The 14,526-nt window shown below is 27.6% G+C and overlaps 3 protein-coding genes across 3 annotated transcripts; 2 read left to right on the plus strand and 1 right to left on the minus strand.

The window, feature by feature from the left end:
- Positions 1-640: 640 nt before the first annotated feature.
- On the plus strand, positions 641-1,039 carry OCT59_014724 (uncharacterized protein; the record flags this gene model as incomplete). The annotated part of the gene is made up of 1 exon (XM_025323706.2): positions 641-1,039. The coding sequence occupies one exon, from the start codon at positions 641-643 to the stop codon at positions 1,037-1,039; it is 399 nt and encodes a 132-aa protein (XP_025190022.2).
- Positions 1,040-4,525: 3,486 nt separating this feature from the next.
- OCT59_014725 (uncharacterized protein) lies at positions 4,526-4,753 on the plus strand (the record flags this gene model as incomplete). The annotated part of the gene is made up of 1 exon (XM_066150202.1): positions 4,526-4,753. The coding sequence occupies one exon, from the start codon at positions 4,526-4,528 to the stop codon at positions 4,751-4,753; it is 228 nt and encodes a 75-aa protein (XP_066002391.1).
- Positions 4,754-7,497: 2,744 nt separating this feature from the next.
- OCT59_014726 (uncharacterized protein) lies at positions 7,498-8,372 on the minus strand (the record flags this gene model as incomplete). Its single annotated transcript, XM_066150203.1, has 7 exons — positions 7,498-7,541; positions 7,619-7,683; positions 7,797-7,822; positions 7,908-7,971; positions 8,047-8,057; positions 8,215-8,254; positions 8,326-8,372. The coding sequence occupies 7 exons, from the start codon at positions 8,370-8,372 to the stop codon at positions 7,498-7,500; spliced, it is 297 nt and encodes a 98-aa protein (XP_066002392.1).
- Between the last annotated feature and the right edge of the window lie 6,154 nt (positions 8,373-14,526).

Here is a 14,526-nt window from a genome sequence, read left to right on the forward strand (position 1 = left end):
AAAAAGTATATATTAGTGATATTACGTAAAATATATAGAGATTTATATAGTAAAATCAATTCTATTTTTAAAAATTTCTTTCATTTGTACTATTGTATGAGTATTGTATGTATCACTACTTTATGTAACAATATCTTCTTTGTTATAGAACAAATAATATATATATATAGTTATAATCTAGCTCTGAAAACTTATGTATTAATCAGCTCGTTTAACGCCTAATAGACTGACATCTTGTTTATTTTTATACAAGAAATTCATTATTTCGCTTTATTTAAAAAAAAGGACTAATTCAATTTTAGATGTCATTTAGCTTTATTTGATGTTATCTATTTTTTTCAAAGCTTGGAGCACAAACTTAATTTTGGATTTGAGTTAGCACCGAGCTAAAGGTGATCTTTTTTTTTATTATTTAAACCCACGAAAATTGGCCACATTTTTCAAAATTTTCGTTGAACAAACTTACAAAATTACATTTATATGTATCCTTTACAAGACAATAATGGTAACAGTGATCACGAATCTAATTTTACTGAGTTCATTAATGAAACAACTGCGACAACTATTACTCATGCGGAAAGTATTAACTGCGGTAATCCTTCTTGTTACTGCAATCGTAGTGACATTTCCGTGGTGAATAATGATTATTTTCCTGCTGCACACGACCAATTTTCTCAATTACAATAATTACAATCAATCTATAACTCAAAGCACATCAAAAAATAATGATATTATTTCTCCCGGCCATAATTATCAGCAACCAACTTTCAATGACTTTTCAAACAATAATTTCAATATCTCTCCTAATAACAAATATCATCAGCAATCCATGTCTTCACCTCGGCAATTCCACTCGCAATATATTGATCAAAATCCGCCTCAAACCAATGTTTTTCCTTCACTTAATTCACCTGGTATTGTTATAAATTCTCCACAAACGTACGTTATTATTATGCCAGTACCGGTAGCTAATCCAGATATTCGTCAACAAGATACTTGCTCGAATTATTCTATCACTGATAGTCAATTTAGACAATAAATTAAAAAATATTTGTAAGTTAAGAATATTGAGGATATTGAGGATTCATTTATTTTTATTTTTTATTTTACTTTTATTTTTGTATCGTTGTATTTCTTTATTCTTTTAGTAATAGTAGATGAGAGTATAATGTATCTACTAGCCAGAACATTTAAATAAAGTATTATTTTATTGTGTTATGGAACTCAATGCTTTTGAACAATTTTCTAAAAGTGTCCTGTAGGTTATGGAAATATCACAGAATTTTACTTATTACAAAATATCATTTTTCTGCTCTCTTTCGATATTGTGCGTAAAAAAAATTAACTTTTGTTTTATAACATTTTAAATATACTTATTTTATCTCTCGATTATTTCGATTATTTAATAATATTTAAATATACTTATTTTATTTCTCGATTATATATAATATTTTAAATATACTTATTTTGTTTATCGATTATTTCGATTATTTAATAATATTTTAAATATACTGTACGTATTTTATTTCTCGATTATTTACATTTACAAGTTTACAATGAAACGGTTACGTCGTGAGTTCCCAAAAACCATTTGCCTGACGTAGTCTTCACTCATTTTTGAGAAAATGTCCTGTTGGTATAATACCATATGTTGGAAATAGTATTCGGTAATTATGTTGTGTCAGACGATCCGTCGTTGTCAAGTAAAAGGTACATCGGGAAAATTATTATCGGTAAGTTGTTGAAATTACGATATTTATATGCAAGTAAAACTTTCATTATAGTCGTCAATCAATAGTTTTGTTTCGAATTGTCATCGGCAAAGAATTTTTTATAAATAATCGATAGAATGTAAAACAAGAATTTATAATAAAGCTACATAAAAAGAAATTAGCCATAGGAATTACTTAGATCATCATTATTACAATCAATAACGAGATTAATGGAATTATAAGCTTGAAATGTCTTTTTTTATAGTTTGATACCCTATAAAAAAATTGGATACGTTTTTTATAAAGTTTTTATACGATTTTTTTTCCTTAGAAATAACGTATCATAATAGGATACGGAAAAATGCACAATTCCGTATCACTAAAAATATGCTTTGGATACAGAATTTGCACGGGATTTATATGGAATTTACATAATTTGATCACTGATTTTATCACTTGTATTACAGTTTACTATAATTGTATTTACACAAATCTAATTTTACTTTATTAAATTAAATAAAAAATAAAAAATAAACAAAGTACAAATACATTATGAAAATTCCCTCCTTATTAAAACCACCTATTGCAACCAAAATTATCTATAAGTTTAGGTTCATTTGGAGTCAAACAACCTAAAAGAACAAAAAAAAAAAGATTGGAAACAAAACCCCATATAGTATCTGCAATCGTCCAAGTCACCAAAGGTCAGCATTCCTACAAAAAAAGAAAGAGAACTCCAGAATGTCTGACCTACATAAAAGAAAAGAATTATGAGGCGTCTAATGAAAAGAAACCAAAACAACAAAATAAATCCAAAACTAACCTACAAAAAAAGAAGACTCTGAAGCAACAAAACTGAAACAACCTACAAAAAGAAAATAATCTGAACCCAACTTACAAAAAAACAAGCAAATTTGAACTGACCTAAAAAAAGAAAAAAATCCTGAATCATCCTACAAAAAAAAGGACTCCCAAACTGATCTACAAAAAAGAAAAAAGAAACTGAATATTCTCACAAAAAAAAATCTGCTGGCCTATGAAATTAAATATAAATAAAAAAGAAAGGGGAATAAAGAATAAACCAAAAAAAAATATTTTTTTAAAAAGAGGGGTAACGAAGTTAGGAAAGTTAAAAAAAAATTTTTTTTTAAAGGGAGGACGAAAAATAAAAAATTTTTTATAAAGAGGAAATAGAAATAGAAAGAAGAAATTTTTTTTAAAAAAAGAAGAGTGGGAATAAAAGAAAAAATTTTTTTTTAAGGGAGTGACGAAAAAAAAATTTTTTTCAAAGGAGAGTGACGAAAAAAAAAATTTTTTTAAAGTGAGGTACGAAAAATAAAATTATTTTTAAAAGGGGGTGACAAAGAAAGAAGAAAAATTTAGAAAAAATAACAAAAATAAGACAAGAGAAAGAGAAAGGAAAGGAAAGACAGAAAGGAAGATCGGAAGATCAAACTCATCAAAGTAAGGGTTTATATAAAAAACAAAAAACGTATCATAACAAAACAATAAACAATCATGTGATCTCGTGTTATGATACGGGATTTTTGTAAAATTATCTTCTAAAAATATTAAGTTTAAAAATTCCGTATACATTCCGCATGATTAATTTTTTCTGTATACATTTCTTATACATTAGTTTTTTTAAAAAATGTTCAAAAATGAATTGCTTATTAAATATACGGAATTTGTATACGGAATCTATAGAAACGTACAAAAATGTATCCTTTCCGTATACATATTTCTTATAGGGATATTAAGCAACAGATTTTCTTATTTATTTTTTTTTTTATTATAATGATAACTTGAGTAAAAGTAATATTTGTATCATATTCTTTGTCATTTATTTGCATTAAAGCAAAATAAAAATTTTTCTACGTTGAAAAAAATCTTACTGAGAACTTATTTTTGCTATATTAATAATAAAATAAGAGCGTTTTCTATCAATTGAAAAAGATGGTTTTCAGTTCAAAATAGGAAACTCTCCTTTTTTGACCAATCAGATCGCTGAGATGCACTCGGTATACGATTGGAACTAATGAACGTCCTAATCAATTTAATTCATTATTTTATTTTGTTTGAAAGACCAGACAAAGAATTAAAAGAATGTCGCCCAACTTATTTATGCTTTTTAACATAATCATAATCGTAACATGTTAAATTATTTTTGATTAGAAGGTTTTTAATAGATATAATAAATCATATAATGTAACGTAAAAGCCACATATTTCTTTGTGTTTTTTTTTCTTTAAGTCTGGGTTATAGCCGAAATTAACTTTTAATAAAAAATAATGGGACTAACAATCAATTTAATACTAATCATTGTATCTTAGATAAAGATCAATCTATTTTGTCCTAAAGTATGTCAGAATGAAATCATTGAAAATAATTTTAACAATTAAGGATATGATTGAGACTCAGATAAAAAGAAATCTCTATACAACAAGCTAATCATTTTATGCAGAATTTATCTAAAGAAAAATGAATTTTGTAGCGCCTTTCTACCTTTATGATCTTTTGGCGTTTAAATAATGAAAAAAAGCTAAAAATAACTCCATGTTATTATATATAAGATTTTAACATCCATGTTATCATATATTTTTTGATCACCATGCTTACATCACCGGTTATGAAAAATTCACTGGGGGTGAATTTTGTTTAACTGGGGTGAAATGAGATATTAATGAGATCACCGTTAGGAGTTTAAAATGTGGCTTATAATAAACTACAATAAACTTTTTTTCTCACGACCTTTCTTTTTTTCTTTACATTTTTTCTTTCGTCATTTCATATTAACTTTCATTTATTTCACAATGGATATCCAAGAACTTTCTTCACCTTTGATTCCTATTGAATTTTATAATAATACTCATGATGAACCTTTAAACAATTTTTTTAATGAAAATATGAATACAAAAGACAATTTATCTGATGTTAGTGATGACTTTATAAGCGAAGAAAATGATGGTAATTTATCACTTCAAAAGGGACAGACCTTCGAAACCTTCTTTACTGAAACTTGCAAAATCGGGACTGTGTAGTAGCTATGTAGCCGCTATATATATTAAAAAAAGTAGTAGGCGTATCGCTATTTTATGTTTAACGTAGGGTATCCATATGGAGCAAATATAAAAATACTGTGAATAATTTCGAGAGTCCAGCAAGTTTATATGTAACAAATACAATGCAAAAATGTAGTTTATTTAATGTAAAAATATTGCAAAAATGTAGTTTATTTAATGTAAATATATTGTTTATTTAATGTAAAAATATTGCAAAAATGTAGTTTATTTAATGTAAATATATTGTTTATTTAAAGTAATATTACAGTTTACTCAAAGTTATAATACAGCTTTATTGTATCAACTATCTAAATCTATATTAAATCTATTTTGTATCGATATTAATCTATACTAAAAAAAAGCTAAAAAAATCTTTTTTCTAAAGTTTCAAATTCCTTTTTTTGAAACTATACTTGGGATTTTGGTTTCCAAGCTGGAGACAAAAAAAAAAGGAAATAAATTAAAAAAACCTCTTTCTATAAAGTTTTGAATTCCTTTTTTTTCGAAACTTACCTATCTCACGCGAGCATCTAACTAAGAGTCGATTTCACCAAGATCCGTGTCTGAGCCACCTAAAAAAAAAGGAAAAAAAAGAAATTAGCAACCGTTTTTAAAAGATGAAATAAAGATGGAATAAAACAAAAAAAATAATACTCCCACCAAAGTCCCTCGTCCAAAGAATTTAAGAACTGTCTAAAAAGAAAAAATAACAGTTAGAAAATGCTTGTCAAAATAAAAATCAAGAAAAAATTGCCAAACTCACCGATCACGATAAAACAAAATTTTTCTCAGTAAAACTTAATTTCTTTGATAAAAAACACGAAGTAAATCGATTACTATTCCTTTGAGATCTTCAATAATTTCATTTCGAGGATCCTTATTAATAACACTAAATCTTCCGTATCTAGTAGCTTTTGAATCCAATGAGACACATACAGCTGCAATACTTGGCCTATTATCACCTCTTCCAGAATGGAAAATGTCAGCGCCAAATATCACTGTTGGTTCTGAAGATACAAAATCAATTTGATCATTGGTTAATATTACATTTTGTCCACCTAATTTTGCGTTTACTTTCAAAAAGATGTTTGAACAAATTTAATCGATTCCATTTTTTCTCGCTAATCGTTTGAGTAAAATACATTGAGTTGGAACACCCAATTGCGTGTCCCCAATCCTTTTAATTTCTCCATATATTGGACCCGTTGATCCCAAAATACATATAATGATATGTGGATGATAATTTTTGTTAAACAAAGATTTGTGACAAGCAATATTCAACGCCATAGTAATTTCGCCTTGAGGATTCGTATACATGACGTAAGGATCATTCGGGATGTCTAAAGACAGTCTTCTAAAAAAAATAAAATGTTAGTATACGTTACGTTAAAGAAATATATAGAAACATAAACATTGTCCGATTTCTCACCAAAATCCCACATGTTTGAAGGGTGAAACGAAAATAAAACCTAAAAAAGAAAGTTTAATAGTTTAGTACCAAACAAAAGACGACAAAAAAAACCAACAAACAATAGAAAAAACCCACCTTAATTCCCACAAAAGAGACATTGAAACATAAAAAAGGAAATACCAAAACCTAAAAAGAAAGATAACACTGAAGGGGTCACCAAAACCTAAAAAGAAACCAAATCTACAAAAAAAAGAAAATCAAAAGTTAATGACGAATACGAAGAAATAAAATGGCAAATCTAAAAGAGAAAAATGAACCTTTAATAGAGTTCGTTAAAATAAAGTAATTTATGAAAAAAAATTACCCACCAGAAGAATCCCAATGTTAGAAACTGTTCGTTAAAGGAAACGGTGGTGAATACTTCACTGAAGGAAGGTAGTTCAGAGCTGATATGGAAGGTGCGGAATTACAGAGACTAATAAAGAAATGCAGAGCAATTGTTAAAAAAAATCCCGAATGCCAGTTCCTAAAGGAAAAAAAAGGAACGTTAGTGACGTTCCTATAACAAAAGGACCATATGCTTAACTTACCCTTTCACGAATTCAAGTTTGGGTGACGGTTCCTAAAGTATTTCCGTAAAAAAATAATTTTTTTAATAATTAAAGACTGAACTTTAGTGGTCCAAAAAGAAACGTTAAAATGTTTCTTAATTAATAAACACATCCACACACACCACTCCTCATTTACCTCTATTCCTGATCATCACCGTTTCAAAAGCAGAGACGTTCCTAAAGAATAAGAATAAAGTGAGTAAAGAAAAAAATAAATAAAAAAAATGAAAGTAAACGAAAAATATACTAACCTCCCGTCTATTTTGCATTCTTAGAAATCCACTGAAACTGCCATTCCAAAAGAAGAGATCGTTCCTAAAGAAATAAAAATAAGGTGAGTAAAGAAAAAAATAAATAAAAAAAAAATGAAAATAAATGAAATAAACGAAAATATACTAACCTTCCATCTATCTTGCATTCTTAAAAATCCACTGAAACTGCCATTCCGAAAGAAGAGACCGTTCCTAAAGAAATAAAAATAAGGTGAGTAAAGAAAAAAATAAATAAAAAAAATGAAAGTAAACGAAAAATATACTAACCTTCCCGTCTATCTTGCATTCTTAGAAATCCACTGAAACTGGCGTTCCGAAAGAAGAGACCGTTCCTAAAGAAATAAAAATAAGGTGAGTAAAGAAAAAAAATAAATAAAAAAAATGAAAGTAAACGAAAAATATACTAACCTTCCCGTCTATCTTGCATTCTTAGAAATCCACTGAAACTGCCATTCCGAAAGAAGAGACTGTTCCTAAAGAAATAAAAATAAGGTGAGTAAAGAAAAAAATAAATAAAAAAAAAATGAAAGTAAACGAAAAATATACTAACCTTCCCGTCTATCTGTCATTCTTAGAAATCCACTGAAACTGCCATTCCGAAAGAAGAGACTGTTCCTAAAGAAATAAAAATAAGGTGAGTAAAGAAAAAATAAACAAAAAAAAATGAAAATAAACGAAAAATATACTAACCTCCCGTCTATCTTGCATTCTTAGAAATCCATCAAAACTGCCATTCCGAAAGAAGAGATCGTTCCTAAAGAAATAAAAATAAGGTGAGTAAAGAAAAAAATAAATAAAAAAAAAATGAAAATAAATGAAATAAACGAAAATATACTAACCTTCCATCTATCTTGCATTCTTAAAAATCCACTGAAACTGCCATTCCGAAAGAAGAGATCGTTCCTAAAGAAATAAAAATAAGGTGAGTAAAGAAAAAAATAAATAAAAAAAATGAAAATAAACGAAAAATATACTAACCTCCCGTCTATCTTGCATTCTTAGAAATCCACTGAAACTGCAGTTCTGAAAGAAGAGACCATTCCTAAAGAAATAAGAATAAAGTAAATAAAAGAAAGAAAAAACCGAAAATCATAAAATAAAAAAAAAGAAAAAATATATATATATATAACGAAAAAATATACTAACCTTCCCGTATCTCTTATATTCGTTCCAAAAGAGACAATTCCTAAAGAAATAAATAAAGTAAGCAAAAAAAAATGAAAAAAAAAATGAAAAGAAAAAATGAAATATACTAACCTTCCAGCTTCCGCACCTCTTGCATTCTTAGAAGTCCAAATCGCCATTCTGAAAGAACCCGTTCGGTCCGTTCTTGAAGAAACTGAAGAAAAAAAATTAATTAAAAAAAGATCAGATAATCAAATCTGATCATCCAATCATTTTTTTTCAAGGAAAAAATTTATTGAAGACCGAATGTTAAAGATAATGTGATCATCATGTGATTAGCCGCAATTACGTCAGGGTAATTTAATTAGACATTTTCAAAACTTGCAACCGTGAGAAGTATAAAAAAGTTTATTTATTAAAATATATATATAGAAGCTTATTTATTAACATATATGGGTTTTATATATTAAAGTTTTAAATTTAAATTATTCGCCTAAATAAACTTAAACATATAGACTTTTTCTTATATTAAGTTTAAAAATAAACTTTTATAAACTTTTGTTTCTTGATAATAAAATTAGTAATAAAAAAATAATTTTTTTAAATTTCGTAACTAGTACAGTACTTCCAATTTTATAAAAAAAACATTTTTAAATTATTATTTATTTTTTTTAAAATGACAAGAGTACGAAAAGAACAAAAAACTACCATGCAAAATGAAGCAGAAGTCACAAGTAAATATTTTTTATATAAAATTGCAATATAATATGATTATAATTTTTTATTTAGTACTTTTTAATTTAATTAGAAGGTCGTGGAAAAAATGGTGGTGGACGAGGTCGTGGTTGTGGTCGTGATCATAGTAGTGATATACATCAACCAATTGAATCTTCTGTAAGTTCAACCCAAGTGCTAAAGACTACTGCGGGTAATGTCTTCAGAGTTCAGACTTTTTTTTAAAAAAAATTAGTGATAATTTCTATTTTAGCAATTTTTTCTCAATTTCTGATTTGCATTTACTTTAATTCAGTGATCGTATCCGGGGTAATAAAAAACAAGTGATTAAATGTGATACTCCGATTCAAGAATATGAAGCTGAAGCCGGTAATTAATTTTGAAATTTACCATTATTTTATTTTTGTAAATTTCAAATATTGATTTAATGGATCTAAACCAGACCTTAATGTCATTTCTATTTCTGACGATGAATTAGGACCAGCATTTGATGATACACTCAATGATTTTAGCATTTCTGGGCCTTTCAAATTAGATTATAGTACAATTATGGATAATTCTGAAAAGATTTGTGATGATGATCATGAAATAGAAACAGAACGTGACATACACCCATTTTATATATATTCTTTAACCATGTACATTCTTAAAATTTGAAATAATTGTATTTTATTCTTGAATTCTTTATCGGGTTCCCACCTTGTTATGGTTGTATCACCAGGGGCGCTATGTCAACGGAAATTTAGTACGTAGATCGCTTAAAAATCCGCGGCAATCCAATTATAACAAGAGGAATTAATTTTTACATTAGATAATTTTACTGTATTTGATAATTAAATTTACAATATTTACAATTAAATTTTAGAATATATTTTACAGCAACTTACAATGTTAGAATTAGAAATCACAAAATTAATTTTCTTTTTCTTATAGTTTTAGATTAGAATACATCATATGGGGAGTTATAGGGGGTTACAAATTTTTTTTTGTTTCACTCTATGTATTTTCTTCATGTAGTCAATATATTTTATATATAAATATTACATAATAAAATGCGTTACTGTTTTTTTTAAAAAAAAAGTTATACTACAATTAAAGTCAATAGAAAACGTTAGGTTGTTAGAAAAGTAAATTGTTGTATTAATGTTCCTTATCGCCTCTATAAAGCAGATATGAAGTGAAATGATGGAATCTATAATTCCATGTTTTTTTTTAAAAAAAAATAATCGTATTTTCGTAAATTAAAAAATAATTAAGTTTCATATTACCTCCATGTAGAAAATATAAAGTAGTGAGGTAGAAACTGGACAGTTGAAACAAAAAAAATGCCACTAGCGATCGACCCTATAGTCACGTGATAGCCACATGCCAGCAGCGTTAAAGTTGCTAAATCAGAGGTTTCAGCAAAGTTTGAAGAAGTAGAGAAATATTTAAAACAATATTGTGAGCAGAAAGGTTTTGAATATCGTAAGAGAAGAGTTGAATATGATAATGATAATATTGTACGCAAACGTACTTATGAATGTACTAAAGCAGCTCAATACCAACCAAAAAAAGATAAAGATCCTGAAAAACATCGTCAACGAAGTTCTGGATCAATTGGTTGTCAGTGGCATTTAAATGTAACTTGTCCAAAATCAACAGAAGTTATTAAAATCTCCACAATAGTTGATGAACACAATCATCCTTTAAATCCAAATATTATGATTCATGGAGTTCAATTTCGTCGGTTTTCAGAAGAAATGAAATCTGATATATTAGAGTATCTCACTGCAGTTCCAACTATGGGTGCTCAAACTATATATAGATTATTAACTAAAAAATATCCAGACATTTATATTCATCGCAAAAACTTATATAATGCAATACAAGAAGTTAGAAGATGTAAGTGAATAGAAGAAAAAGATGATGCAGAAAATATGTTGCAAGATTTGTATAACCTTCAAAAGGAAGATCCAGGTTGGGTAATTGAAACACGTATAATTGGGAATGATTTTCATTTAGGAAGTGTTCTATGGATGTCGCCACAACAAGTCCAACTTTGGATGAGATTTCATGATGTGGTTATTACAGATGATACCTATAAAACAAATCGATATGATATGGCATTATCATTATTTATGATAATTGACAACTATAATCGAACTCGTGTTGTAGCGCAAGCTTTGATAGAAGATGAAACTTACTCAACTTTTCAATGGATTCTTGATTGTATATTACGTGCAACTAATTTTTCATTTCCAAGAGTCATTTTTACAGATGGAGATTTGGCAATGGCTGCAGCCATCAAAGCAAAATTGCCTGATACTCACCATTGTATCTGCCTTTTCCATATGAATCAAAATTTTATAAAGCAGTTAAAAGGAAAACTTCATGATGAATTTACTTCTTGCCATCAATTGTTTATTAAAACTCGAAATAGTTCATGTGTTGAAGATTTTGAAAGAAGGTGGCAACGGTTGATAACTAATTACCCTGCTGCTAAATCTTATCTGCAAAATAAGTTATATCCAATACGATTTTCCTGGGCGTATTGTTATACACAAACCCGATTTACAGCTGGTACTACAACGACTCAAAGGGCTGAATCTGAAAATAATACCATTAAATTAGAAGGACTTCATACAGCTTCATTAGTTTATCTTACTCAGCAAATCCATATGAGATTGGAAAAGGAACGACAGTATGCTGAATTTGAAGATCAAAAAACTCGAAATATTATGACTAGCATACCACATATTGATGAGAAATTCTTTGGATCTATTATTCAAATATTAAAAGAATTTCTTACACCAAATATACTAATAATTGCAAAAAAAGAAATTTCTGAAAGTATTTTATATGAAGCAATTCAAATTAGTTTGAATTTAAATTTAGATACTTTGGTAAGTTAAACTAAAAATAATAATAATGCGCAAAGTATGGTAAGGGAGTGTATTATTAGTAGTGAATTAGCGTTGAAAAAGGAGTTATTTAGGGTTAGGGTAAGGGAGTGCGGCATAGTGAATTTGCGTTGAAAAAGGAGTTATTTAGGGTTAGGGTAAGGGAGTGCGGCATAGTGAATTTGCGTTGGAAAAGGAGTTATTTATGGTTAGGGTAAGGGAGTGCATCATAGTGAATTAGCATTGAAAAAGGAGTTATTTAGGGTTAGGGTAAGGGAGTGTGGCATAGTGAATTAGCGTTGAAAAAATAGTTATTTAGGGTTTGGGTAAGGAGTGTGGCATAGTGAATTAGCGTTAAAAATGAGTTATTTAGGATTAGTGTAAGGGAATGCAGCGTAAAATTAACATACTTTGGCGCAGGATATAGATTTGAATGGGATATTTGAATGTTATTAAACTTTATTTATTATTTCTTTTTGTAGGATTTTGAATATACACCTCAAGATGATGCTATTGAAAACAAATATGATTACAAAAAGGCATTACTCAAAGACTTAATGAAAAATATACCAAATTCCTTTATTATTGAAGTATGGCGAGTACAACCATCAATTGGTGCACAACCATGGCTCACACAATACGTTATACTTTTACAAGATGGAAGTCACATATGCACATGCTTAATGTTGATCAATAAAGGAATTATTTGTCATCATTTTATCAGAATTCTTACAAAAAGTGCGTCAGCATTTTTTAATATTTCATTGATTCCGTCAAGGTGGTATAATGATCAAGCTGCACAATTATCTGAAAGTGAAATACGTGCTTCACCATCAATTCAATTATTTAATACTTCTCAAAGTGTACCAACTCATTCAAATCTTAATTTGGAATATTCTTATCCAGATATCGTATGTGGAGGAAATATTTTTACACCAGAACTAAAGGAAAACGTAACTGATCGTCAAAAATATGCAAAAGCTTGTGGATTACAAAAAAAAGCATATAATCTTTCTAAACAATTAGGTCAAGAATTGGAGTATATTAATCTACTTAATAATTTCATACTTTCTATGGAAGTTAATTTGAGTGAAATGAATGATAAGGAAAATACAGATGAGTTTCAAAGAAAAATTTCAAATCCAATCTATGTAAAACCTCGTGGAAGACCACTTCAAAAGAGATATAAAAGTTCTTTGGAACAGCAATGTATTAGTCATACAAATGCTGAACTTCGTACACCTTTAGGAAATGCATGTCAAAATGTTGATTATTCTTTATCTGATAAATTTTCTGAAAGTAGTGGGTCGAATAATTCTAGACAGATGAAAAAATGCGGAAGATGTAAGCAATATGCAATGCACAATAGGCGTACATGTAATGTAGATTTGTCAAATTTACAACAAAATTAATTTTATTCTTTATAGACAAATCATAATGTAAAATATGCTAATTTAATATTTCTTTCAAAAATGTAATAAATGACGCGTAATTTTAATAATACAATATTAAACAAATTTTATATGCATATTTAGTGAGGTTAATATTAACCGGAATTGTTATTTTTATGTATATTTAAATAAGGTTAATATATACCGGATGGGGGTGAGTTTTCACGGGGGGTGAGTTTTAGCAACGCCCTTAAATAATATAAATATACAAAATTCATATTTTTGAATAATATATTCGACCGATTGTTAGCTGGTGTAACATAAATGACGTAGTGCTTTGAAAATGATCAAAGCCACGTTTTTCATTGAATCTCTCTCATAAATGAAGTTATTCATGTGTAATTGTTTTTAAGGAATAATAATTAGCTCTGACGGACTTAAACGTTGATTTTTATCCGATATTTTTTGTTTTATATTATTATAATAACTGATTCTAATTCATTATGTTAATATATTATTATATAATTTATAAAAAAAAATCTCTATATGTTATCAACACAAATATATATTACACTTTTAAACAGACAAGAATAACTTTATAATTTTAAATTTTTTTTTTTGTTATAACCAAAATTCCTTTTAATAAAACTTTTTTGTCATCATGAAACGAACAATCGAAATTTAAACTAATCAATAGCAACGATCAATATGACTTTCTATGGATGACTCATACAGGATAAAATCTCAGAAAGTCACGTTATGTCATTACACAATTAAAATCATACGTTTTACTCTGTAAATATCCAATCTCGAGCCATTCTTTTTTTTTCAGATGTTGGAACCTTAAGACAATTAACCGGTTAAGGCATCATCTTAAAAATCGGTTAACCGGTATAATTTTTTTTTTATTATTACAGTTGGTATTAATTAAATCTTTTAAATCTTCAAAGAATAACACTATTTAATTTCGGCATTATTAATTTCTTTAGGAGGTGAAACGAGTGAAAAGAATATAGAAAATATGACCCTTTTTTTAAATTAAATGCGGAATAAAATTACATATCTGTAGAAATTTGAAAAATTATTTGCAATAAAATATTTAATACAAAGTTGGAACCTTTAGGAATAAACCTGAATAAAAACTTAATGTCATTTGTTTCATTTGAATTTATTAAATCTGAATCAAAGATCAAATGATTAATAATCTTTAGACCATATTATTCATATATTAATATTTGCGAAAATTAAAAATTGATAATCAGAATGATAATTATAGATGAGAAATTAAATATAAAAATTTTATTTTTAATTTATATTTAGGCAAT

The sequence above is a fragment of the Rhizophagus irregularis genome, chromosome 22 (genome assembly GCF_026210795.1).
Source record: "Rhizophagus irregularis chromosome 22, complete sequence".
NCBI classification, from domain to species: domain Eukaryota; kingdom Fungi; phylum Glomeromycota; class Glomeromycetes; order Glomerales; family Glomeraceae; genus Rhizophagus; species Rhizophagus irregularis.